Raw genomic sequence first — 27,908 nt, forward strand, 5'->3', positions numbered from 1 at the left:
CATAACCATATCGTGGTGATAAATATATGGATGCCGAAGAGATGGTGCTGAAAGCTGCATCTGGTCAGATGGAAAAAACACACAAATGTGGAAGAGTTGGCCGGATTTGTACAAAATCAAATGGCTGGTAATCAACGGATGCAAGGTTATCGATGGTTACGCCTTCATGCAGTAAAGAAGATGCTTGTTGTTTCACAAATAAGAGCTGATCACTTTGTTTCACCTACTCATCTAAACGAGACATTTTGTAGACAGTACAGCAAACATGGCAGTTTGTTTTGAAACAATGGTAATATCCACATTTCATCTTTGTTCTTTGTTCTCAGAAAGTGATTTAAATACATCTGTAGTTAAAGCCTCACTGGCCTCCGTTATTGCCACCATTATTCACTTTTCCCTTAGCGCTGGAGTTGTTACTTCATTATTGAAAACTGTGTCAGTTACTCCAATTCTTTAAAAAAAAAAGCTGATACAGATCCCCATAATTTCAATAACTTTCTACAGATATCTAACCTCCCTTTTATTTCTAAAATTATTGAGAATGTTGTCGCCTCGCAGCTTCACACACATCTCAGTAACAATCTCTATAAACAATTCTACTCTGGTTTTCACCCACTTCACAGCACAGAAACTATTAAAAACGACCAATCACCTCCTGATGGCAGGTGACTCCAGTGTCCTTGCCATCCTCACCCTTCTCTGAGTGCAGCCTTTGATTTACCACACTATCCTTCTGAAAAGACTTGCAGCCATTGGCATTAGTCATATCCTCCTTGCCTGGTTCGCCTCATATCTCTTAAATCACATTCATTTCATTCAACTTAAATCTCACTTTTCAGGTTCATTTTCTGTTTCTGCTGGTGTGCCCCAGGGTTCAGTATTGGGGCCTCTTCTATTAATTTTTTACATGCTTCCACTTGGTCACATACTCAGAAGTATAATATTAAGTTTCACTGTTACACTGATGACACTCAGCTGTATATTTCTTCCTTCTAGCCGCTCTGCACCTCTGGTAGCTTTGGAATTCCCTTCCTCCTGATATCAGGAATACTGGCTCTCTCTCCTCATTCAAGTCAAAACTCATCTGTTCAAACTCTCTTTAAACATCGACTCCAATCACTGACACCCTTTATACCTATGTAATACAAACCTATCTGAAAATGTGAGGAAAGAAATCACGAAACTGCGGACTCATATTTGTGTTTGTGCAGCAGCTTTATTAAGACAAAGTATGAAACTAATGTACAGAGCAGCATCACCTCATCACGTTAAATATAAAGGCCACCGGCTATGAATGTCTCAGTGAGTTTGAGCTGGCGAGGAACAGATGAATGAGTGCTGAGTTTCTGCAGAGCAGCTCGTGGAGATCCAGCTTCTCGGGTTTTGAACCAGCACGCAGTTGGAGTCGACCTCGGGCTCACCGAGGCTCACCGGCGACCCCCTGAGTCTGGAGGAAGACAGCGAGCGACCGTCAGCCCACGATGAGCGTCCCGGACCTCCAGACAGACCTGAGGAGCAGAGAGAGGAGCCATCAGCCTGGAAGCAAAGACTGACACACACCAGGCCTCAGTATACAACATTTCATCCACTGGAGCTCCACAGTCACTGAAACAAAAACCTTTCATCGTCATCAGAATCAGCCCGAAAACTCATCAATAAAGAAAACCTGCTCAGGTTTGCGAGCTTGAAAGTTTCCAAAGAGTTCAAAGCATCAAAAGATGAGAGATTCAGGAGTGAAACAACCAGAACAGCATGCTCGGAGCTCAGCAACTGCAGCAGAGTTCTGATATGATACGTATGGCCACACTGACACCACAAAGCTTCCTTTGTGTTCAGGTGTGTGAGAACAGACTCAGCACCTGTGTGACAATGATCCTGCAGTTTACCTGCAGCACAGCCTCCTGCCAGGTAACCTGATGTAAGCACAAAACTCACCCTGACAGCTTCATCGGTCTGAGACTGGAGTTTAAAAAAGACAATGGCTTCGCTTTCGTTGCCATGGATTCAAAGTGATGCCCCAAACTCTAAATCTCTGAAAACAGAACTTTTCTTTACAATCTTTGAAGAGTTCACATGTTTATTCCTCCAGCATCAGCATCACCTTTGACACTCTCTGAGCCTGCAGGTGCAGCGAGGTGTTGCTGAAAGCCCAAAGTGAAAATCTGTGAGGGACAAGATTCAGCCTGCGTACAGTTTCACATATCTGTGCTACATCCTAAAAAACAAAACAAAACAGTGAAATAAAATTTATTTCCCAGTCAAACCACAGAGGCCTGCTGGGGTTTATGTGACTATGTTAAAACTTTCAGTTTTTTAAATGTGAATAAAAGCCCACATGACCCAAAAGCTGAGAAACATCAGGAAACAGCTAAACTAACTATCAATGAACTTGATTAATTACTGGTTATCATTTTCGAGGAAACACCCACCGATCCAAAATGGCTTCTTCCCTGCAAACCTCCAGAGCCAGCTCACGTCTCTCCTGGAGTGCACGTCGGTCAGGCTGCTGTTAAACCTGCCAGAGGAGACCAAAGGTCAAAGGTCACATTAGAGAGCAGGTTCTTTATTGGTTAATATTTCCTTCCTGCTCATACGTTTTCAAACGCTCATTAAGTTCAAATAAAAATCAAACAGTCACTGCGACAGTTTGAAATCTTTTCCTTGTTTCAAAGCTGCAGGCTGTTTGCCACGTTAAAGATGAGAAACAGAAGAACGTGCTGAGCGACTCGCTGTGATGTCATGCTGCTGTACGAACAGCAGAAACACGCACAGCTGGAAGAAACTCTGTGAGGACCTCCTTTAAACCATCAGATGTGTTACAGCGAGACTCGTGATCATGTTTAAAACATGTCATGGACATCAGTGATGATTCTGACTTGTGTAACATCTCAAACGAGTGACCAAATCTGAAACCAAAGATCAATCAGCAAACCGGAAACAGAACGTAAACTGGGTCAGAGGAGAAAGCGGCTTCTTTACAGCAGCGAGCAGGTTCTGTCGGCGCTGGCCCAGCTCGCCACGGACGGGCTGAGGATGTAACATCGTCTCCTGTGGTGCGTCCAGCCGTCAGGACATGAGCTGCTCACAGACTTCCCCACCTGAACACACACAGACAGCCGGAGGTCATCAAAGGTTACTCTGGTGTGTGTGTGTGTGTGTGTGTGCGCACATGTGTGTGTGTGTGTGCCTTGTGCTGGCGGAGCTCCGGATGGTGTCTCTGAGCTTGATGAGCCATCTGAGGAGAATCTCCAACTTGGAGTTCCTGCAGGGGGCGACCGTGAGCTGACCAGCTCCACTCAACATCGCCCGGTTGCAGCTCCTCCAGCCGGAGAGGAGTCAGACTGTGGAACTGGAGGAAGAAGAGGAGGAGGAGGAGGAGGAGGAGGAGGAGGAGGAGGAGACATTAACACAGTGAGCTTCAGTCGGTCTCTGGATAAACTGGCTGAGCGTCTTACCGTCCAAACCTTCTCCTGCTCGTCCTCAGGCCTCCTCTGTGCTGACAGACGGACCTGAACAACAACACAAAGTTCAGAATTTACACAAACACACACACGCACTCACACAAACACACACACATGAGAAAGTGGATCACAAATCTGTGAACAGATATTGTTTCAGAGTGGAGGCGGTGCCCATCTGAGCCCAACTTCCTGTTCGCTGATGTGTTACGATCGTGTGACAATCGTTCACTCTGACTGTTTAAAGTTTAAAGAACTCAGATTCATGTTCTGTCCGTGTCTCACCGTGCTTCCAATGTTCCCAGTGCTGCTTCCAGTGTGCTGCTGAATGTTTGGGTGGCTGCTGTGGTGGGTGTAGCCATTGCTGTGGGGCTCTGGGTCTCGTGGCTCCACCTCTTTGTAGTCCAGTGGGTGTCGATTCGGGACGTCTCCTCGGGGCGGGTGAGGCTGGTTCTCCCACAACAGCTCCGCCTCTATATTGATGACCGGATCCTCCTCTTCCTCCTCTGGCTGTGGAGGATCAGGGAGCTGAGGAGGGGGAGGAGGAGGAAGGGGGCGCTGATCATCTTCTACCCTCAGGTCGTCTGGGTCACAGCTTCCTGAGAGACAGAAACGATCCTTTAACGTTCAAACATCGAATCTAATACTGACCAGGAGATCGAACCACAGACTTGAAGTCCTAACTGTGATGGTGTGAGGATGGTTTGATGGTTTATACAGGGAGTGCAGAATTATTAGGCAAATGAGTATTTTGTCCACATCATCCTCTTCATGGATGTTGTCTTACTCCAAGCTGTATAGGCTCGAAAGCCTACTACCAATTAAGCATATTAGGTGATGTGCATCTCTGTAATGAGAAGGGGTGTGGTCTAATGACATCAACACCCTATATCAGGTGTGCATAATTATTAGGCAACTTCCTTTCCTTTGGCAAAATGGGTCAAAAGAAGGACTTGACAGGCTCAGAAAAGTCAAAAATAGTGAGATATCTTGCAGAGGGATGCAGCAGTCTTAAAATTGCAAAGCTTCTGAAGCGTGATCATCGAACAATCAAGCGTTTCATTCAAAATAGTCAACAGGGTCGCAAGAAGCATGTGGAAAAACCAAGGTGCAAAATAACTGCCCATGAACTGAGAAAAGTCAAGCGTGCAGCTGCCAAGATGCCACTTGCCACCAGTTTGGCCATATTTCAGAGCTGCAACATCACTGGAGTGCCCAAAAGCACAAGGTGTGCAATACTCAGAGACATGGCCAAGGTAAGAAAGGCTGAAAGACGACCACCACTGAACAAGACACACAAGCTGAAACGTCAAGACTGGGCCAAGAAATATCTCAAGACTGATTTTTCTAAGGTTTTATGGACTGATGAAATGAGAGTGAGTCTTGATGGGCCAGATGGATGGGCCCGTGGCTGGATTGGTAAAGGGCAGAGAGCTCCAGTCCGACTCAGACGCCAGCAAGGTGGAGGTGGAGTACTGGTTTGGGCTGGTATCATCAAAGATGAGCTTGTGGGGCCTTTTCGGGTTGAGGATGGAGTCAAGCTCAACTCCCAGTCCTACTGCCAGTTTCTGGAAGACACCTTCTTCAAGCAGTGGTACAGGAAGAAGTCTGCATCCTTCAAGAAAAACATGATTTTCATGCAGGACAATGCTCCATCACACGCGTCCAAGTACTCCACAGCGTGGCTGGCAAGAAAGGGTATAAAAGAAGAAAAAACTAATGACATGGCCTCCTTGTTCACCTGATCTGAACCCCATTGAGAACCTGTGGTCCATCATCAAATGTGAGATTTACAAGGAGGGAAAACAGTACACCTCTCTGAACAGTGTCTGGGAGGCTGTGGTTGCTGCTGCACGCAATGTTGATGGTGAACAGATCAAAACACTGACAGAATTCATGGATGGCAGGCTTTTGAGTGTCCTTGCAAAGAAAGGTGGCTATATTGGTCGCTGATTTGTTTTTGTTTTGTTTTTGAATGTCAGAAATGTATATTTGTGAATGTGGAGATGTTATATTGGTTTCACTGGTAAAATAAATAATTGAAATGGGTATATATTTGTTTTTGTTAAGTTGCCTAATAATTATGCACAGTAATAGTCACCTGCACACACACATATCCCCCTAAAATAGCTAAAACTAAAAACAAACTAAAAACTACTACCAAAAACATTCAGCTTTGATATTAATGAGTTTTTTGGGTTCATTGAGAACATGGTTGTTGTTCAATAATAAAATTATTCCTCAAAAATACAACTTGCCTAATAATTCTGCACTCCCTGTAGAGAGGACAAGCTTTTATCGCTGACATCCTGGTTAATCAGAACCAGCTGCATTTAATACTGTCAGATCTGAACCCGTTAAATGAAAAATAAAGCAGCAGCTTTCATTTCAAGTCAACTGGAATCATTTTTAAATCCCACTCATATCGTGGGCGATCGTGGCTCAAGAGTTGGGAGTTCGCCTTGTAATCGGAAGGTTACCGGTTCGAGCCCCGGCTTGGACAGTCTCGGTCGTTGTGTCCTTGGGCAAGACACTTCACCCGTTGCCTACTGGTGGTGGTCAGAGGGCCCGGTGGCGCCAGTGTCCGGCAGCCTCGCCTCTGTCAGTGCGCCCCAGGGTGGCTGTGGCTACTATGTAGCTTGCCATCACCAGTGTGTGAATGAATGGGTGGATGTCTGGATATGTAAAGCGCTTTGGGGTCCTTAGGGACTAGTAAGGCGCTATATAAATACAGGCCATTTACCATATACGATTTTATTGAATTTCTTTCTCAATTTATAGACAGAGTTAAATTCATTCATTCATTGGACATATTGATCAGATAGATCACGTCACCTTGACGGGGGTCGATGATCTCCACGGTGGCTGAGCTCCTTGGTCCCAGGACGGCGTTCTGGGGGTTTCTCAGCGTGATCCTGAAGCTCTCATGGTTTTCTTCCAGGCCGTCGTCAATCAGGTAAATGTTCCAGGTTTTCACCTTCACACCTGAAGCACGACAAAAAACAGCTGTTAGACCAGGACTGCGCGCTGCGCCACAACAGGTCACATGATGAGGCGGTGAAAGTCCAAGCGGCGGTCAGACCTGGATCGAACTGGATGAGACTTGCAGTGCTGTGAGTGAAATCTCTGCCAGCTTTGGCCGATCCTTCGTCCACCTGAAGAAGAAGACGTCAGGATTTTAGTCCAAAACAAACCGAGCTACAGCTTCCTGCCCGTTACACGTCGGCTTCACTCGTTTCTCAGCTGCTGTTAATCTAAGTCAGAGTTCGTAAAAGCTGAAGTCTTTCGCAGGTGACCACAGCGGCTTGAAAACTGAAAAACGCTCAGGAAGACGTCTGAGAGCTAAAGTCAGCGATTGCACTCAGACTTAAAACAGATTCAATCTGAGAAGACAAAGACATGAGGAACTTCCTGTTTTATACATTATAAACTAGGAGGCGGACGAGGCGTGACCTGGATGGCGGCGTAGGCAGGGTCAGCGCTCCTCCCGCTGCGCTGCACGCGGATCTGAAGCGTCCCGGCCGTCTCACAGGTTCTGTAGCAGGTCGCCGACAGCTCCACTCGAGACCAGGACAGCTCCAGCCTGTAGGAAAAAGAAGAGGCTGTTAGAGTCAGACAGCGCCCCCACCTGACCGAACATTTCATTTATGTTCAGAGTAACCACGAGCAGACAGGCAAGATGTGATGTAACGTACGTCTGAGGCAACGCGCTGTTTCCTGCCGGATCTCTGAGGACAAACAGGAAGCTGTCAGACGTCACTTCAACGTCAGCGGGAAGGACGAACATCACAGCTCGCTGATCCACATCACGCTGCGTGAAACGACCTTTGATGTACGACCCTGATGGAGCGGAAGGAGGAAGAGGAGGAAGGCTTTTAATCTAACTGCACAAGAAAATAAAACCACTCAAACATGAGATTAAAACTTAAAGAAAAATTTAAATTCAGACATCAAATTTTGACTTAGCAAGCAAAAATACAAAGCTATTTAAATAAAATGTTTAATAAAATAATTAAACCTCCCATTCATGAATAAAAAGAGCAAAATGGGCCTGAAACTCTAAAATAAACATTATCCTAAGTTTTGATATTAAAGATAAGAAGGAGCATGTTTAGGTTGCAGAAATCAGAGATTCTCAGTAGGAGAAGCACGTGAGCCCTGCACAGGTGAGCCCTGCACAGGTGATCCCGTGTAAGCAACCATCAGTTTCCTCAAAAACCTGTGGCGGCATTCTCCAGGTATCCAAAGCGTGGAGGTCTGCTGATGGAGAACTCGAGCTCCTCTGTGGGGCTGTCAGGGTCTGAGGCCTGCAGCTCTCTGTTGGTGATGAAGATTCCATAACGGCCGCCGCCCAGATCCACCACGGTGCTGGGACTCCCCCTGGTGGTCAGAGTGGGAGGCGTCCGGTCGACCCAATCCACCTGAACACAGCCGGAAGTTAAATCAGTAACACAGAAACAGTGAGCACCTTCAGGGAGACGAAGATCAGAGGAAACTGAGCAGCAGGAAGCTAAAAGAAACCAAACGAGTCAAACACACACAAAAAGTTGTCAATTGTGCATCCGTCATCAACTCATCATCTCACTTCAGGACCCAAATGAACAGTTTAACAAACAGGGTTTTCTGGAACGTGTCTTCAGACGGAGTTCAGAGGAGAGGATGATGTGTCGGTCTTGGAGAGATAACAGTCAGGCTTCAGTCAGGCTTACGGGTTGCTAAGAAAGTGTCGCTCTGTCAGCACTTTATAGAAACTCAAAACTGTGGAAGTGACAGATTCAAAGGTGACGGAGGAAGTGACATCGGGAACAGCTGCATGTGACGTCACATGTTGGCGGAGGTTCAGGTCATCCTTTGTCATCCTGATTTAAGATCTGAGCAGAGGCGGTGGAGGGAGCTCTTACGCTGCTGTTGTCATCAAACTGAGCACAAATCATCTCCTCCTCTTTCTCTCCTTTTCCTGCGGCCTGCTGAGACTTCATCTCAGAATTTTTATGTTCTGGTTATTTCAGAGAACTTTGTGAAGCAGCAGAAACAGGAAACTGATCAGTGTGTGTTATTTTACCCGTCTCTCTCTCACACACACAGTAGTAGAATAAGAGGCTGCCTGCAGTTCAGCTGCCTGACCACCAGGTGTCACCGATGTCCTGTGTATGAGTCTGTTCGTGGATGATTCTGATGACACTGATGAAGCTTATGCCATCCTCTGAATTCAGCTCTTTTTTGTGTGTGTAATTCATTTTCAGAGCAGGAACAGAACATCTGAATAAGACAAGGTGCTTTAATATCTCAGTGACCTGCAGCTCTTTCGGTTTCTAATATTTTAAAGAACAGAGGAAGGAGTGCAGTTTCATTCATCCAGGTCACCTCTGTTATATCCAAACACAAAAAGATATAAAATCTACGTCATCATCGGGTCAGAGATTTGTGCTGCAGGCATCAGCAGCTCCTCTGTGAGGGGTCCTCTGCTGCTTTTCATGGATGCTCCCTGAACACCAACAGACTGAAGGAAGCCAACATCAGACTCTGGTGTTACACATTATACATATCAAACGGCCTCACACACACACATTTACACTGATATCCCTTTCACACACACACACTAGTCGATGTTTGGTCCAATCACAGGTGGCCTCCGGAGTCTCAGAGGCTCGAGGCGATGGTGTTAGCCACCTGGCTGCCTGTCAGCAGGTAACCTGTGGGGAGGAATCCAACTCTGGGTCAAAATCAGACTTTTAGTGGAAACGTGGAACTGACTCCAGATCAGGACCAGCACCTCCTGTGTTTGGTCCATTTTCACTGCTGGAAGTTGCTGGTTTGAAGCCATGTGCAGAGGTCCAGATCGTTGTTTGTTGGGCTCCATCTCACCTGCTTTAGTTATTATTAAAGTTATTATTTTGCGTTTCTGCTGTGAGATGAATAAAGTAATTCTACCTGTGGATTGAGCCACACTGACCTCTGACCCTGCAGTCAGTGCTTGGTTCTGCTGGAGTTTTCTGCCTGAAATAAATTGAGTTTTTCCTTCCCACTGTCCCCCCGTCACAGGGGTCATGTGGTTGTTGGGGTTTTCTTTGTATTATTGTACGATCTTTACCTTACCAAAAAAAGCACCTTGAGGCGATTGTTGATGTGATTTTGGTTTGTATAAGTAGAACTGAACTGAAATGAAATGTTCAGATTTTCTGTGTTGTGTTACTTCCTGTTACTTCCTCTGATTATGTTGTGCGTTCGTGACTCACCTGTATGTCAAACACAGCAGGCTCCTCCCTCAGCTGCCCAAACTCCAGGTAGCCCCTGTTGTGCCCGTCGCTCGGCAGAAAGTAGAACCCGTCGATCTTCGCAGGGCTGCTCGGGTCGTGTTGGTAAGTCAGGTGGAGGTCGTCCATGTCCGTCTGGGAGAACCGGGGTGGCGAGGGCAAGGGTGCGCCTCTCAGCAGCAGTTTCCCGTGCTGCGGCAGCTGCGTGATGACGTAGCTCAGGTTGGCGGTGGCGGTGTCAGGGTCGGTGAGCTGCAGCTGGTCTGAAGTGATGGTCACTGTGGAGCCATCCTGCAGCCGGAGGCCAACGTTGCGGCTGAGGGTGGGCGGGATACGGTCACCATGCTCGATGATGAAGCGGAGGGTGGAGCTGCGAGACGAGTCGCCGTTTGTGACGACAAAACTGAGGAGAGAAGAGTGGAAGCAGAAACTGATCTGATATTTAGCTTCAACTTAGTTCTGCAGCGCCTCCCAGGGGGAGAGCATGTTAAACAGGACACTGTCCTCAGGTTGAGGCAGTGTCCTCAAAACCAGTGTGTGTGTGTGTGTGTGTGTGTGTGTGTGTGTGTGTGTGTGTGTGTGTGTGTGTGTGTGTATGTGTGTGTTTTGTCCTCTCTGCTCTGTGCCAACACAATCTGCCTCTCAGCCCTGCAGCTGACAAACTGCCCCAAGCTCCCCCACACACACACACACACACACAGTCCTGGTGTAACATCTGGCTGCAGTAGCGTCCACGTTTGCCCAGGGACGGCCGTGCTCTGGTTGCCGGTCGCTGTCTTGCCAATGTTGTTGTTATTTTTCTAATAATACACATTCATCATCTGCTGTCACCACACACACGCACACACACACACACAGGTGTACACCTGAGTCCTAACGCACATCATCAGTTAAAGGTAAATCCAGCCACAGCTCGAGCTCAGACTCTAAAAGAGGGTGTCAAACATGTGGCCCGGGGGCCAAATCCGGCCTTCCAGAGGGTCCTTTAAAAGCAGCCAGCGTTAATGTTGAAGAATAAAAGATTTTTACATCATTACTAGTTTTTGTTTGAGGTTAAATATTTGTGTTGTTCCATGACAGAAACACACTAACTGTGGGAAACTGAAACACGATGTTCAAACTGTTTTTTCTTCATCTTCTGACTCGTCAGGCTGTTCGTGATCTCCTTATTTTGGTGTTTTCAGAAGTTAAAAAAGGGACATTTCCTCCTCCTCGAATATATAACTGTATTGGTCTGAACTACATGAGACTGAGTTCGTCTGTGCCTTCTAAAGCTGACAGACTTACGCTGATGAAAGCTATTTCACCCCGATTCTGATTCCAGATCTGATTCAGATACTAGGAACGTGATCAGTATTCTTCTTTATCCGACTGATTCCAGTTTGTTCATGTAAATGAAGCCTAAACTCTCTCTAAACCTCTTAAGATAAGGAATACTTCATCCCAAAAGTCTGGAAATTAATGTCCCCCAGCAGTCAATCAAGAAAATACACAAAATGAAAACATATATAAATTAAAGTCATTCGTATAGCTCTAACATGAATGCAGGTACTGAAGTGTGAGGTAGTAAAGAAAGTGTTCAATTATCAGTTATCCACATCCATGCACCACAGCTACAACCACTGGAGTCAGCTGATGGAGGAATGTAATCGGCGGAAGCAGCCATTAATTACCGCAGCCGACAGTAAAGCTCGGCACATGTTTTATTTCGTTCAACTGATATTTGATGATAAAGATGACTTCACTCACTGTCGGTTCTACACGGCTTAAACAGAGACAATCAGCTGGAGCTCCACAGGAAACACAGCACACTCTTTCACTATGCAGATGACACCCAACTTTATCTATGTGTGAAGCCAGATAACATACACCAACTAGTTAAACTGCAGCGATGTCTTAAAGACAAAGACCTGGATGACCTCTAATTTTCTGCTTTTAAATTCACATAAAACTGAGGTTACTGTACTCAAACCTAAAAATCCTACAAATATTGTATCTAACCAGATACTTAGTCCAGTAACACCAGACCAGCATATGTCCTTCAGTGGACATATTAAACAAATATGTAGCACTGCTTTCTTCCATTTGTGCAGGATCTCTAAAATTAGAAACACCCTGTCTCAGAGTGATGCAGAAGAACTGGTTCATGTATTTATTATTTCCAAGCTGGACTACTGTAATTCATTATAATTCAGCTGCTCTGGAAGCCGTCAGAGTGTGGCTCTCTCTCTCAGTCTTGGCTGTGATCTGATGGGTGTTCTGGAGCCAGATAGCCAGCCGGCTGGGGCAGCAGAGGTCTGGGTGACAAACCCGGGGTCTGCACACACCAGCATGCTCCCCTCCTCCTCCTCCTCAAAACCCTAACCGCTGCCAAATTGGCTGGAAAAGCAGATAAACATACTGCAGCAGAGAAAGCCTCTCGTCTCCTGATGCTGAGCCTTTTTTCCTTTCGTCTCCGTGCCCAGTTTTCTTTTGTTGGCCAAATGTTGTGCGTGATAGTTTTGTGTGTGTGTGTGTGTGTGTGTGTGTGTGTGTGTGTGAGTGTGTGTGTTTGGGGGGGGGGCAGAGAATTCCTCCTCTCACAGTGTGGGGCGGATAATTTTCCATTTATTCTCCTGATGTGTGCAGACTTTCACACTGACAGGATCCTCAGCCTTTTATTCATCATCACGAACATCCATTTTATTCTGTCATTTTAACTTGTATCTGGACACAAACTGATTTAAGGATTAAAATATTCTTCTTGACAAATAGATTTTTTTATTTAAGAACAACAGCTTTTTAAAACTTCATAAGACTTTAACCACTCTGAAAGCATCGCTTTTATTTTGAAAATTCACTGTGTTTAGCAGTTGCCATCTGACACCTGCTGGTTGGTCAGGTTCCTGTTGGTCCTCAATATCACTCAGCCTCCTCCTAGTTCTGTTCTGGAAGCTTCTTCTAACCAGAACCTGCAGCAGGAGGACCGTTTGTGAGCAGAACCAGAGCTACCAGCTGCAGAATTCAATTCAATTCAATTTTATTTATATAGCGCCAAATCACAACCGCAGTCACCTCAAGGCGCTTTATATTGTAAGGTAGACCCTACCCACCCTGCAGTCAAAGAAAAAAACCCAACAATCATGTGACCCCGTATGAGCAAGCACTCTGGCGACAGAGGGAAGGAAAAACTCCCTTTCAACAGGAAGAAACCTCTGGCAGAACCAGGCTCAGGGAGGGGCGGGGCCATCTGCTGTGACTGGTTGGGGTGGAACAACATGGAGGAGGTGGAAGAGGGAGTCACTGGAGATAAAGCTGATATCTCCTCACGAAGCGTATAATGTTATTTAAGAAGCTGCAGGAGTGCCACACAAACGCACTCTTCTGGCTGCTCTGCAGGTTCGGCTGCCTGTGACTTTGCAAACTTAAATTCAAGTTCAGGTTCAGTGTTTCGACACAGTGACGGAGTTACAACAAGCATCTCAAATGTTTAATACACGGTCATTAAAGAACCTCCAGGAAGTGTCCTTAAATCAAGGAATTGGTCCGGAGAACACTAGCAGATGACTTCGGAGGGGAGGTGGGATAAACTTAAATATACTAAAGAACACACAGCAACGGTTTGAAGGCTGACAGACTCCACTGTAACAGTTCTTGGAAAAAGAGTTGAGAGCAGAGAGAAAACCCGGAGTGTTTGTTTTTTTAAAAATCAGGCTCCGCCTTCACCTGTACAGCAGTTGTCATTAAAAGAAGCTGCTCTGAGCTCCAACTCTCACCTGAAGGAGTCGGACTCAGCGTCATGACTGTTGTCGTGGGTATAGCAGACTCGGTGTGCGGCCACGTCCAGCTGGGTGAAGCTGAGTAGTGGGACTCCGGGCCGGTGGACAGCGTGGACGAGGCCGTGACGCGGCAGGTCAGACACCGTGTAGACCAGCTCCTCGGGCCGGCCAGTCGAGTCCGATGCCAGCAGGATGTCAGTGTTCAGGACGACACGCTGCCCCTCCCTCAGGTGCACCGGCCTGCTCAGCACCATGATGTCCCCTGGAGGCAGTCAGAGGGAGCGTTCAGGTGTCAGAGGGGACCGAGTGATTGCCTACATAATACATGTGACAGTCGGGGCCCAAGTTCAACTTAGAAAACTAAAAAGCACCCAGAGGAGGTAAGGCGGCGCCCTCCACAGCTGCTCCACCTCCCCGCAATTAATTATTCAGCAGCCGAGGAGGTCGGCCATTTCTCACCTCTCCGTTCCTCCAGTATCACAGGGCGCCAAGCCAGAAGGGCCACGGACCCACGGCAGCGTGTTCATCGAACTGGTAAAACTGGCAGGAAGGGGGCGCTCAATAATGAATGAAGCAGAGCCACACAGGGCCCAGTGCGTGCGTGCGTGCATGTGTGTGCGTGTGTGTGTGTGAGCCTGTGTAAGTGTGTGTGAGTGCGAGAAAACATGAAATAAAATCATGACCTGGATAAAAGTGTTACTGCTGAATTCTCTGCATTAAAACTCTCTGTGACCTCTGACCTTTCTGCACCACGTGCACAGAGATGAAGAAGCTCTGAGCCGGAGACTCGTTGTCCAGGTCGCTGAGGGTGAAGCGGAAGCTGTCGTGACCTTTGAAGCCAGCGGCGTTGGTGGCGGCGGTGTGTTGGTACCACAGTCGGTTCATCTCCACGTCGCCCTGTGTGAAGTTCTGACCCGCCGTCAGCTCGTTCCACCCCGACGCCGTCTGCGGGCGAGACGCTCAGATCAGGAAGAGACGTGGCAGGAAGTAGAGTCACCTTCAACGTCTCACATCAGGGTCAGGTCACAATTTATTCAGGAGGATTTAACACCAAACACAGCTGACTTCCTGTTTCTGCCGCTTCTCCTCCCATCCTTCATTCCTCTCGTCTTATCGCATCTTCCTTTCTCTTTCCCCTCTTCTTCCCTTACTTCATTCTACCATTTGTTGTCTTCATCCTCCATTCCTTCTCTTTTCTCTAATCCCTTGCCCACTCACATTTCTTCTCCGTCCTCCCATCACTCCTCCATTCCTTCATTTTCTCCTTTTCTAGTTATTCTCCTCCTTTTGATTCCATCCTTAGTCTTTCTATCCTTCCTTCCTTCCTCTACTCCTCTCATCCTCCCTTGTTCCTTTCTTTTTCCTTCTGTCAGTCTGCCCCAGGGCAGCTTTGGCTACAACTGTGGTTTGCCTCCACCAGTGTGTGAATGTGAGAGTGAATGATAGTGGAATTGTAAAGCACTTTGAGTGTCTAGAAAACCGCTATATAAATGCAATCCGTTATTTCCTTCTCTTTCCTCCTTTAATTCTTCCTTCTTTCCTTCCCTCCTCCTTCCTTCTGTCCTGTTTAAACTTTTAACCTGGAAACAACTCGAACTGAAATCTTTTCTTATTATAGAAGTAAAACTCAGTAAACACACACACGCACACACAAACACACACACCTTCAGCTGCAGTTTTCCAAACCGTGGAGCAGCATTAAGGAAGTAGTACACCTGTTCTGGGGGCGTGTCCAGGTCCTCAGCCTCCAGAACCACACTGGAGATCACCCTGAGCTCACCTGAGTCCACCTGCAGTCCAGCATTCCTGAAACACCACAGAAGAAAATTTCTCATTACGTTTGTGGTCAAACACATTTTTCTGTTCTCAGCTCATAACTTCCATCCTGCATGGAGTTCAACTTTAACTTAAAGTTAAACAGATGTTTGAGTGCCCCCTCCTGGCAGATCTGTGTTCAGAGTGAGACAAAAGTTCGCTTTAACTTGTTTCCTGTGCAACAAAACGGCAGACAGAGAGGAGGTAATGACACTGACCCTCTAAGAGCATCAGTGTATGTCACAACACCAGGAGCGGCATACCATACCAACATCTCTGAGGTGAAGCGCAGGGGTGGAGAACAGAAAATATTGGTCTGTTTCAGCTTTTAGCTGCACTCTGGATGACTTTAATAAAAAATATTTCTGACTTTAAAAACATCTTGCTTTATTTTTATCATCAAACACGTTTCGACCCCACAGGACTCGAAGAAAACACGAACAGGAGCCGTTTGATGTGAGACACGAGCAGAAGTGTGGACGTTTGTGTGAGCAGGCTTTTCCTGTGGGATGGTGGAGATGTTGGGGTCTTTTTTGTTTTTTGGGGCTGGGGCGGTGTTGAACATCACGAAGCATCTGGCTGCTTCTTCACTCGGAAGTAAAATCCACGCAGGAGCGAAGCTGCCACGTCCATCCTGCAGGAAACGGGAAAACAAGGCGGCCGGCATCTGCCAAGTCTCTGTGTTACTTCTGCCTCGGCTGCCTTTACAGCACCAGCTCAGCCTCCGCCAGCAACATCCACCCCCACTAACACAGCTGATCTGGGGACAGCGCAGGGGAGGGGGTGAGGGACAGTGGGTGGGAGCCCAGTCAAGGATGCAAATTCACAATCAGTGGAATGAAAACACTAAGGGTGGGGGAGGAGGGGGTCACAGGTCACATGCACCTACCACCCCCTCCCCAAATGCTCTGGATTACACAGCAGCTGCAGACAGACATTAAACAGGACGTCTGCTGACAGTTCAGGACTTAAACGAATATCCGAACACCCAAACGCCACGGAAAATTCCAAACGGCTTCACAGGTGAAGGAGCCGGAGAGATTTCTGAATTTCATCTTTTCGCGTCCGACGCTCAGACTGCAGACGAACAACAGAGTTACAGGTGTGAGGTGGAAACACCTGGACTGAACATAACACACAAACTTCTATTTGTAGAGTTTTTACTCCATATTAAGAATTTACTGCATTTGCTTCTGTAACAGTTTGTGACTCTGTTGTCACACTGTGCAGGTAATTCCCCCTCCCTGTGCAGCAGCGCCCCCTGCTGTGAGGAGGCAGAAGTTTGTTTCCATAAAGCTCAAATTAATCCAAATTATAGTACGTCCATGTGACCAGAGGAACTAAAATCAAAACATTTCACCTCCCTCACAGCTTCTCTTTACTTCCTCCCTGAAAACCTTTAAAGAGTTTTAAATCTCCTCACATACAGGGTCTTAAATAATCAGGCTCCATCTTATCTTAATGACTTTATAGCACCATATCACCCCATTAGAGCACTGAAGCCTTACTTGTTGTTCCCAGAGTATTTAAAAGTAGAATGAGAGGCAGGGCCTTCAGTTTTCAGGCCCCTCTTCTATAAAATCAGCTTCCAGTTTGGATTCAGGAGACAGACACTATCTCTACTTAGGCTTAGATTAGGCTTCAAACTTATATAGTTAGGGCTGGACCAGGTGACGCCGAATCCTCCCTTAGTTATGCTGCAACAGGTGTAGGGTGCTGGGGGGTTCCCATGATGCACCGAGTGTTCCTGTGTGTTAACACACCTCTGCTCCATGTCATTAACTTTTGTCTTCCACTTGCTGAGGTCTGTGTTTGGTCTCAGATGAAGGAAGGCAGTCTTAGATATTTCTGTGTGACACCATGTTTCTGAGGTTTTTAGGGCCACGAACATTAACTTCATAACAAAGAGAATAAATGTGTGTGACAAACTGAAAACGATGTTCAGCAAGTGACACAAAACCACCAAGAAGAAAAACATTTTGCAGCAGCTGCATTTTTAATTCCTGCAGCAAATTCACAGGAAACGTAAAACATGTTCAGCCTCCTTACACCTGATTTTAATTTCAGACCCACAGGAAGCCAGATCCACATCAGGATGAGCAAATACAACTCTGTGTGTGTGTGTGTGTGTGTGTGTGTGTGTGTGTGTGTGTGTGTGTGTGTGTGTGTGTGTGTACTTGAGCAGTCGTGGTTTCTCGTCGTTGACCGGCAGCACGGTGACCTGAACCGTTCCCTCAGCTGCGTGGACACCATCTGTCAGCCGCAGAGCCACGGCGTCCTTCAGGGTTTCTGTGTCATCGTGCATGTAGACGATCCTCATGCCTGCAGCAGGAAAACAGAAAATATGGAGCAGTGTGTTTCTGTGTGTGTGTGTTTCTGTGAGCTTGTGTTCATATCTTTGTGGTGTTCAAAAATTGGATGTTAACTATACTTATGGGGACTAACATCCTGGTCCCAACAAATTTGAAGGCATTTTTTAAACTCAAAATGTGGTTTTAGTGACAGGGTTACAGTTGGGTTATGGTTAGGTTTAGGGTTAGGCATTCATTTTGATGGTTAGGTTAAGGGCTAGGGCAGTAGTTCCCAAACTTTTTTTACTAGGCCCCCCTTTGTTTTACAAGAAAATCTTTGCGACCCCCCACTCCCCGGCACAAACACATCCTCCAACCACACACACATATTTTTTTCAAACTCCATTGCAGTTTATTTCACACCTCAAACCTTTTGTAAACAATTAAACAAATAAAAATTAATTGCAATAAATTACAGGTAGCAATAAAATAAACTACTAAATCTTACGCTACGTCCACACGTACACGAGTATTTTTGAAAACGCAGCTTTTTCTATGCATTTGGGCCTTTCGTCCACGTGTAAACGGTGTTTTGGATCACTGAAAACTGAGATTTTTAAAAACTCCTGCCAGTGTGGAGTTTTCAAAAAGTCTGTTTTGGCGTTTACCTGTGGACGAGGAAAACGGAGATTTAGTCACGCAATGTCAAAGGTGTGGGCCTTTTTTGGCATTACGCTGTGCGCCACGTGATGTTTACGTGAGATGGATTTCTACAATGGCGGATAGAGACAAAATACTGTTGCCGTTAATCTTACTATCTGCAGTTTTTACATAAACACACGCAGTTACTGTCCCTCCATTTAGATAGACAAAGGCGTCAGAGTGAACTTCAGACGTGGCTTCTACGTTCACCACAGACACTTTCACAACCCAAAACGGGACGCCAGCGTTGTCGTCAGTTTTGAATAAATTTAATTTTTTTAAATTAAATTTATGTATGCTGTATGCATTTTGTCCATTCCTAAGTAGTGAGTCTACACCAGGCATATTTCACAGCACTGTGACTTATGATTATGAATCACTCAGACTAATGTAAAATTTTAAGTTTATTTATTTATTGAATAAACTCTGGCCAACGGAGCCCGTGAGACAAAATCCAAAATACTGTCTTTAGTTATTAATGTTTGAAATGATGAAGGCATTTAAAAAGTAACACAAAATTAGCTGCCTTTCCAGAAAAAACACTTTTCAGAAGTACTTTACTCTCTCCCTCCCAGGCTTCTAGACTTCTGATTGGCCAACATTTCTTCACAGTTAGGATTTGGCATGTTCTTGACAGCGTGGTTGTGGTTGTTTTTTTGTTTTGTATTTTTGTTTTTACTGTGTAAGAATATTCAGCACTGCTGTCAATACATTTTACAAAAAATTACTCTGTGCAAAATGGGTTTAAAAACATAAACAACTGTGGGATGCTGGTTGTCCGTGATTTGGACAGGGGGAACAAATTGTGGTAGGATCAGCCTGATATTATTTGTATCCCACTGTAACTTTACTGTATAAAGAGCTAACATCTCCAAAATTTCAGGGGTAGTTAGTCATTATAATAAGTGTTTGTGAACTGAAAATCAAGAATGTGGGATACTGTTTGTCTGTGATTTGGACATCCCAACGCGTCCTCCCGACACAGGGGAAACAAATTCTGTCGGGGATACCTACCTTAGCACCGCTGTTGTGGTGGCAAGATATGCCTTTTCATATCTTCTAGTGTTTGGCTTGGAAGGAAGTTGGTTTGGAAGCATATCTGGCGATGCTTCATCTTTTGATTTGCATTTGTGTGGGACCCCCATCAAAAAGCTGTCCATTATGCTAGCAGTGTCCAAGAATTCTTTTTTTTGTTAAATCCATACCATGCCCCCCCCGCAATGGCTCTGCGCCCGCATCTAGGGGGAACGCCCCCCACTTTGGGAACCACTGGGCTAGGGAAAGCATTATGTCAATTAGTCATTATGTCCCCACAAAGTTATGAATACACGGTGTGTGTGTGTGTCTTCTTAAGACTCTTGATCAGATATGAAAACATCTTCATGTTTTTAAAATGCAAGAAAAAGAAACCAGATTCTCATGAGAATCATAAAAGGAACGAATGTTTAGGATTTTTAGAATCATTGGACCAGAAACAATGCAACAGAGTGGTCCAGTGGTTAGCACGGTTGCTTCAGAGCAAGAAGGTCCTGAGTTCAATTCCACTATGAGGCCAAGGTATTCCTGCATGCACCCCCCGTGTTTGAGTGGGTTCTCTCCTGGGTACTCCGACTTCATCCCACTGTCCAAACACGTGCAGTTAGTGGGGATAGGTTAACTCTAAATTGCCCATAGGTGTGAATGGTTGTCTGTCTCTGTGTTTTAGTGACCTGTCCATTGCATACCCTGTCTCTCGCGCTAAGACAGCTGGGATGGACTCCAGCCCCTCCGCGACCCTGATTTAGATAAGCAGAAGCAAATGGATGGACTGAAAACATTTTATTTTGTAGATGGTTGGGAACACGGCCCTGCTGCTGACCCTCTCTGAATATGAAATAAAAAGCGATTATTGCTCTGGTTCAAAGTGTTTGAATGATGATCATCTGTATAAAACACACTAATAATCTACAACGTATTCACCTTGTACTTTCACACTTCCTGTTTGAGTGACTGCCTCACCTCGTCGGAGCTCCTGCAGAGTGAAGGAGGTGACGGGGAGGCTCCTGTGCAGGAGGTCAGCTCCCGCCTCCGTGCCGTGGATGCTGTTAATCAGGCTGCCGTGAATCGGCGGCTGCACCACGGTGAAGGTGAGCAGGTCAGGTGGGGCGTCCAAGTCAAAACCGTCCAGTATGGATGGAATCAGCTCCCTCATCCCGCCCTCTTTCACCTGCAGAGAACAGGAGGAGTGCGCCCCCGTGAGGCTGTTGGGATCATCGCAGATTCAGCTTCAGACCGAGAAATCGTTTTACTTTTACTCTCTTGTGTGAATTTTGTTTATTCTTTATTGTTATTTTCTCTTGTTTGATGCCACAATTACAGCATTGTCACCTCAATCGGGGTGATTGAGGTGACGATGTTTTTAATAACCAGTCAGCTGTGTCTTCAAGTCACAGGAAGACACAGCTGATTGATGACTGATTATTGATCATGCCTCAGGTCAGGCCTCAGGTGTACGTACGGTGAAGTTGGCAAGCAGCAGTGATGGTGTTTCGTCATTGGTTGGTTTGATGATAATGTAGAAGGAGACGGGGGCAGAGCGATGCAGCCCGTCGCTCACACTGATGGACAGCTGGTCGACAGTTGGCTCCGCCCCTTTGTGCTCGGATTGCACGTAGTTGATGAAGCCAGAGGTCAGGTGTGTGAGAGTGAAGGATTCTGGGAAAAGACAAACATCAGAGTGAGATCTGAGCCGGCTCCCCGAGGTTCTCCCCGTGCACCGCACACTGACCGACTCGCACTCCAGCGTTGCTCTTCTCGGAGCCGGGCGTCGGCTGCGTGTTCTCCAGGAAGCCGTGAAGGGGAGGAGTCTCCAGGTGAAAGACGAGCTGCTCGGTGGGACTGTCTGGGTCTGACGCTCCGAGGACGCCCCCGCACAGACAGACAGAAGAGCCTTCATCCACCACCAGCATGGACTCGCCTGCGCCAGGACACAGCAACACCTTCATTCTTCATTTATCAACTATGCTGCTCGCCACACTGACTGAGCACCTGATGGTGGATTTAAACTCCACTGCTTCCTCACATGCACACCACACAGTAAGCACACCGTCCACCGAGGTGTCCACTCGAAGCACACAGGAGCACTGGCTTATTTTCTGCCATGATGTTGAAGCCCACCTGTAGCACTAACAGAACTCTGGGCTGGACATGTTGTACACAACAGGTACAGGTGTAGATGCTGAGCTGCCTCCTCATGTGTTAGCGGGCGGTTCATGCAGGCGAATCCGTCCATTCTTTCACTCCCAACTCATCGTACTTTACCCCAAACTGAGATCTCTCACAGCTGGAAACTACACCTGTGGTTATTAGTTTCTAACTAAAGTTCAGGCATCGTTTAATAATCCTGTTTTTTTTATTGAGTGAAACTCAAACAGGACCAGGAGCAGAATTCCCTCCACCTGCAGCCTCCACCCCCTGTTTTCTGCAGACAGGAGCGGGTGAGTATGAACACTGTGGGCGGATGTGAGTGGGTGGGTGTGAGCATTAATGAGGGACAGTCCTGGATCTGGCTGATAAACCAGCGTCGTCCTAAAACAGGAACACGTGGATGTGAGGCCCTCTCGTCTCGCTCCACTAAGGCTCTTATTCTGCGTCTTTATTCACTGCTAATTAATTAGACCAAGAACCCCCCACCCAAACACCAGCACCACCACACGCGCATGCACACACACACTCACACACATACGCACCAACCCACCCTCGGCCCTGAACCGTGTGCCGGCGCCGAATGAGCAGGGAGAACCGCCGGCAGGATTACGAGTCGTCCCGACGCCGGCAGCGCTAAGCTGATCCGGCTGCTGAGCTGCGGCTAACACGTCTCCTATTGTGAGCACGGAATGGAGGTTCTCTCTTTTGTTTAGTAAAGACGCTCATTGTCCACTGTCCACACACACATACACACACACAGAGCTGAGATAATCTCTCAGCCGTGTGTGTGTTTTCATGTAATACCACCAGACAATTAGCAGATTTCATTTAAAACACATCAGTGCCAACCTCGTTAGCCGGCTGACAACACACACACACACACACACACACACACACACACACACACACACACACACACACACCAAGTATCAGGCCAGTTTAAACAAAGACCTCAGCGAGTGTAAACTCAGGGCTCTGTCTCCAGAATAAACTCTACGCTGAGTTTAACTTTAAATCTTTAAAGTGAGAGATCATTCTGATTTCGGTTTCCTGAAGCTTGACAGGATCAGAGCACCAACCTACAGTTACATTAAAACTCGTCTGACCCAAACTGCTCCGTCTTCTCATCTGCTGCCTCGATGGTTAAACTCTGGTTTATGAAACTGTAATCCAGGGGTTCCCAACACAAGGTCCGAGGGCCAGAATCATCCCGGCAAAGACTGAAATTCAGCCCACAGGATCTCATGAAAAAATGGAAAAGAGGGCATAAACTTTTAAATGTATTTTCATAAGTTTCACAAGTTTTTCCTTTTGGGTAGGGTTGGCGTAGTCATGGGTTAAGACCTTAAGGCAGGGGTCCCCAATCCCAGTCCATGAGGGCCGGTGTCCCTGCAGGTTTTAGATGTGTTCTTGATCCATCACAGCTGATTTAAATGTAAATTACCTTTTCAACATGCCTTGAAGTTCTCCAGAGGCCTGGTAATGAACTAATCATGTGATTCAGGTGTGTTGACCCAGGGTGAGATCTAAAACCTGCAGGGACACTGGCCCTCGTGGACTGGGATTGGGGACCCCTGCCTTAAGGTTAAGATTGCCTATGACTACTCACACTACACCAGGGGTGAGCAACTCCAGGCCTCAAGGGCCGGTGTCCTGCAGGTTTTAGATCTCACCCTGGGTAAACACACCTGAATCACATGATTAGTTTGTTACCAAGCCTCTGGAGAACTTCAAGACATGTTGAGGAGGTAATTTAGCCATTTGAATCAGCTGTGTTGGATTAAGGACACATCTAAAACCTGCAGGACACCGGCCCTCGACGCCTGGAGTTGCCCACCCCGGCACTACACCAAGGTAATGAAGTAATAAATAAACAATTACATGAAAGAAAAGTCCCCGTTTTTAACCACCTACTGTAGAAATTTCTGGTTTTATAGTGAGTAGTTAATGCATTGTTAAACTTCATTAGACTGACTGGAAGGAGAGTTTCTTTGGTCTGGCCCACAGTGTTTGACATCCCTGCTGTAATCAAGCCAGCAGCAGGCTGACGACACAGCTCACAGTAAAGTGTCATTTGTGAGCTCAGAAGACGGCTCATTTTTACTAAAATAGTTCTTATTTATTGCTCTGAAATAAAGCATCGTGTTCACATTTCACTCCCAATGAGCATCATTTCTGGGGAATTTTGCGCCGTTTGTAAAGGAAACCAAAAATCTTCAGCCACCGACTAACAACACACACCTGCTGTTTCTTATCTCCCATCATCTCCACCTGTGACAGGTGAGTCACTGAGTGCAGCTACCTCACAGTTTAAACGTCTGTGACCGAAAATCACCTCAAAGCACATCTTCAGGATTAAAACAGAGAAAATGGAGACAATGCACAGATGATGTCTCTACTGTGGAGGAGATTATCCCACACACACACACACACACACACACACACTCGCTCTCTCTCTCCTGGGATGGATGATCATTCTCACTGCTCACAGCCAAAAACAGGGATTGAAGAGCTCCATGGTTATCAATGGAGACCAGTGACCACTGGGACACACACTGGGAAGACTGGGAGACGGTGTATGTGTGTGTGAGAGATGTTAGCCCCCCTTGCCCCTCCCATTACAGAGTGTGTGTTGGACTGATAGGTAACGGTGTGTTGTTGGTTAGAGAGGATTAAACACACACACACACACACACACACACACACTGAGCCTTTCAGTGGGAATGAAAGCCCACACTTCCCCACAGTTCACAGATGTAAACGCAAACACAACGTTGAGAGGAGGTTGTGTGAACACTGTGTGTCAGCTTCACTAAAATCTGACCAATCCTGAAGGAGGTCAATGAGCGAACATCAGCACAGTTTTTTAATGTTTTTTGTTATTTTTGACATTTCTTTATTTCTGCGGTTTAAATAACCACAAACCTGTTTCCTGTTTGCAATAAAGTGACAGTTTGAGTTTTTTGTGGCTCTGATGCTGTTACAGAGGAAAGTTAAGACTTTGGATTTTAGGGCTTCTCTCTGATTGGTTCACTCACACAGATCCAACAGGTGTGTCCACGTGACATCGTGAATGAGGCTGTTGTGTAAACTGTACACATGTTTTTTGTGAATTTGGTGAGTCTTACCCAGAGTGACGGCAGGGACTTTATCGTTGACAGGAAGAACTGTGATGTTCAGATCGTAAACAGGAAGTGTACCATGGAGAGGAACAGGAGGGGGCGGGGCTTCCCCGTGGCAGCAGCTGTCCGGCCCTCTGGCCTCACTGTCGGAGATGATGACGGTGACCGTGTCGAACACCGGCTCAGGTCCGATCTCCCCGCCTTAAACAGAACAGCACGTCCACAACAAACGTTTCTAAAGAGCTGCTTTCGTTTGATTTTATGGTTCAGTCAGCGGGTCTGACGGAACCTGAATGCACCACGGGTTAGTTTCTGCTTTCAAACCTACTTTATAACCCATTCAAACTTTTTCCAGAGTTCAGCCAAGGCTGGTTCCCTTCCTGCGAAAGGAACACACATTTTTACTACGTGCCGTGAACGCAGCCTGGCCTGCTCACCTGTGTGGGCGTAGTAGATGTGACCCTGCAAGACGTCCTGCTGGGAGAACTTGTCCACAGTCACGCCGGCTCGCTGCAGCTCTCCCCTACTCGGTCTCCGGGCGAGCATGTAGGTCAGCGCGGAGTCGTCGCTGTCCCGGTCGGTGGCCAACAGGTGGTCCACCGTCACCTGGACACGCCCCCCTTCCGCGCAGCTAAGCCCCCCTTGCAGACGCCCACCCAGCTGAGGAGGCTCGTCATTCATCGGCAGCACCTGAGGACGGGGGGTGTTTTACATTTTGTTTTTATTAACCAGCTAAAAGTCCCGGCTGTGTTTGGTCTCTTTTATACACATAGTCATCGCTCTGGTTTCTCTCCGAGTCTGAACTACAACCAGTGAAAACTCCTCACAGTTCACTGAAACAAGAAACTCTAGAAAGTAAACATTCACCAACATCAACGTCAGCTACATCTGCTGTCCCCTCCCACTCTGCTTGTTCCTCCTCTACATTTCCCACTGGTTTTGTGTGGGCAGGACTCAATGTTTACAGGTGTGGAGCAACACCTGTAAGCACTGAGCTGATTGCTATAAAAGGCGGTCATGCCCTAACACGCTGACCTCTTCTGGTTTAGGTTGCTGCGTGTCACCTTGCTTTTATCCATAAACTGTCCACTGAGACAGACTGTTGCTGGTTAAACACTCTTTGTCTCCCTGTTTTAACCTGTGAATTTTTTAACTGAAATTTTCCCATTTCGGTTTCTGCTGGTGTCTCAGCATCCCCCCCACAGTAGCGCCTGAACTTTTATAATCAGCTTCTTCTTCACTTGTTACATGTCAGTAAAAACCTGTGAGTGCTCAGCAGGTGACACCTTTATTCAGTAGACTCACCTGAACGTGCAGAACGACGTCCACTGAGTTCACACCGTCCGACACCTTGAGACCAACGACGTCCTCAGTGGTCTCAGAGTCATCGTGGATGTACCTGAAACACAGAGACGCTGTCACGCTGACCTGTCACCAGCTTCTCAGTCAAACATCGGTGACATCACCAGCTTCTACAAACACTGATGATGTTTAGAGCCCAAAGAGTTTCTGCTTTTTAAATGGAGACTACTGACCCTCTTATGACATACAATAAGCAAATAAAATAAAATAAACTGGCACAAAATTATTGCCGAATGAAAATATTTTTAAAAGTACAAAAGAAACCGATGAGTCAACGAGTCAAAGTCACGTGTTGACAGAGTCTGCCTTTAATCATCGCATTAACAAAGAAATAGCTAATATATAAAATATGAAGCGTGAAGTGGGGTTTCAGCTAAAACAAGAATCTGGCCTCCGAGTATAAATATAGTAAAATAGAAAGATTACAGCTGCTAATTATAGAAATACTCATAGTCACCTATGGACAACTGAAAAAAATGATGGATGCCTTAAACATTCAAAAAGAAGAAACTTTCTGATTTTCGTGAACTTTAAGAACACAAACTGCTGGTTGGTGCGTGACCCGGGGTTCCTGAACACCACACGGTTACAGCCACCGGCTGGTTGGATTTTACGTGACTGGCGCTCTTTGCAGGGCGAGGTTTCAGAAGAACACGACAACAGCAAAAACAGCAGCATCACTCACAGGAACAAACTGCAGCGTTTCTATCTGACGTATGTGCTAGAACAAGAAATCATACATCACCTACAAAAGAATGTGACGCGAGCAAAAGCAACAAAACAGTTTTGCAAGACAGGAACAATAATTGGTTTATCTAAACCTTCAGTGGACGTTTAAAACAGAGGCGCAGGTGAAACACTTTAAAGGTGACCTACCTGCACACTCTGACCTCGTTATTAGAAACATGTTTAATGTGAACGCCCACCACCGGAACAGGAGGTACATGACAGGAAGTGAGGAGAAGAAAAGCTGGCAATAAATCCACTCCGTGCTTTCTGCTCTAAGAAACCAAGACTGACTGCAAACAGTCGACCACAGCACGGTGAGCGGCTTCATTATCACCTGAAAACTTCTGAACCTCTGAAACCGAATCCTCTGAAATCAGAAAAACCCTCCAGCATTACATCACCGGTGAAAACGCGCCCATCTGCTGAAGCAGCGAATAAAACCAGAGAGCTCTCAGCGTGATCGCTGAGCTCAGATCACCACAGCACGTCCAGAACCACCTGACCCGGGTCTCACCTGACGCCCAGCCCTCTCAGGTCCCGCAGGGTGAACCCGCCTCCCTGCTGCAGCGCTCGGCCCCGCAACTCCAGCCGGCCGTGATGAGCCGCGCTCCGAACCTCCACCCTCAGCGCCTCCTCTCGACTGTCTCGGTCCCGGACCAGGAGGTGCTCCTCCGTCACGAAGGCCGCGCCGCCCTCCTCCACCCGCAGCAGATTGGTGAAGGCCTGAGGAGCACAGAGAGGTTCAGTACGACATCCACAGCACGGTCAAACCAGAGGCTCCGCCCATTTGACCTCTGACCTCTGGCGCCTGGTCATCGACAGGGGTAACCGTGATGTTGAAGATGAGGCCGGAGACGGTGTCGCCGTGGTGATCGCTGACTGAGAAGATGAACTGGACGAAGAGTGACTCGGGCCCGATGTCCTCGACCGGCGGCATGAAGGCCACCTTCATGTGGTTCACAGCATGCTAGGAGAAAACAAGAAACTTACATCTTAACCCACAAAAGCACCACCCATGCCAACCTCGCCAGCCATGCCACTCTCCCCACCCCTACCATCCACTCTCCCGCCGCCCCCCCAAGCAGCGACTCCTTCATATGTATTAGAAACAAGCAGGTGCTGCACACCTGAGTGAAGGACTTCAGCACGGGCGCTGTGTGGTCCTTCTTCATGGCGTTGGTGCTGTCGGTGTAGAACAGACGTCCTGCATCCATCAGGCTAAAAACGAATA

The 27,908-nt window shown here is 46.9% G+C and overlaps 1 protein-coding gene across 3 annotated transcripts in view; it reads right to left on the reverse strand.

The window, feature by feature from the left end:
- Nucleotides 1-1,196: 1,196 nt before the first annotated feature.
- The window catches only part of frem1b (Fras1 related extracellular matrix 1b), a 44,863-nt gene continuing 18,151 nt past the window's right edge, over nucleotides 1,197-27,908 (reverse strand). For all 3 annotated transcript variants that reach the window (XM_039607462.1, XM_031743551.2, XM_039607463.1), the window contains 25 exons: nucleotides 27,805-27,895; nucleotides 27,477-27,644; nucleotides 27,192-27,400; nucleotides 25,892-25,985; nucleotides 25,024-25,276; nucleotides 24,593-24,787; nucleotides 21,046-21,234; nucleotides 20,776-20,972; nucleotides 20,277-20,484; nucleotides 17,463-17,607; nucleotides 15,135-15,276; nucleotides 14,211-14,415; nucleotides 13,468-13,732; nucleotides 9,695-10,115; nucleotides 7,678-7,879; nucleotides 7,154-7,298; nucleotides 6,912-7,041; nucleotides 6,541-6,613; nucleotides 6,294-6,443; nucleotides 3,744-4,057; nucleotides 3,456-3,509; nucleotides 3,188-3,349; nucleotides 2,980-3,098; nucleotides 2,430-2,515; nucleotides 1,197-1,508 (listed from right to left, as the gene is read on the reverse strand). In XM_039607462.1, the coding sequence (XP_039463396.1) occupies nucleotides 1,300-1,508; nucleotides 2,430-2,515; nucleotides 2,980-3,098; nucleotides 3,188-3,349; nucleotides 3,456-3,509; nucleotides 3,744-4,057; nucleotides 6,294-6,443; nucleotides 6,541-6,613; nucleotides 6,912-7,041; nucleotides 7,154-7,298; nucleotides 7,678-7,879; nucleotides 9,695-10,115; nucleotides 13,468-13,732; nucleotides 14,211-14,415; nucleotides 15,135-15,276; nucleotides 17,463-17,607; nucleotides 20,277-20,484; nucleotides 20,776-20,972; nucleotides 21,046-21,234; nucleotides 24,593-24,787; nucleotides 25,024-25,276; nucleotides 25,892-25,985; nucleotides 27,192-27,400; nucleotides 27,477-27,644; nucleotides 27,805-27,895 (4,426 nt within the window). In that variant the 3' untranslated portion in view covers nucleotides 1,197-1,299. The remainder of the gene's footprint in view (nucleotides 1,509-2,429; nucleotides 2,516-2,979; nucleotides 3,099-3,187; nucleotides 3,350-3,455; nucleotides 3,510-3,743; nucleotides 4,058-6,293; nucleotides 6,444-6,540; nucleotides 6,614-6,911; nucleotides 7,042-7,153; nucleotides 7,299-7,677; nucleotides 7,880-9,694; nucleotides 10,116-13,467; nucleotides 13,733-14,210; nucleotides 14,416-15,134; nucleotides 15,277-17,462; nucleotides 17,608-20,276; nucleotides 20,485-20,775; nucleotides 20,973-21,045; nucleotides 21,235-24,592; nucleotides 24,788-25,023; nucleotides 25,277-25,891; nucleotides 25,986-27,191; nucleotides 27,401-27,476; nucleotides 27,645-27,804; nucleotides 27,896-27,908) is intronic.

This window comes from Oreochromis aureus, linkage group 23 (assembly GCF_013358895.1).
Source record: "Oreochromis aureus strain Israel breed Guangdong linkage group 23, ZZ_aureus, whole genome shotgun sequence".
Classification (NCBI taxonomy): domain Eukaryota; kingdom Metazoa; phylum Chordata; class Actinopteri; order Cichliformes; family Cichlidae; genus Oreochromis; species Oreochromis aureus.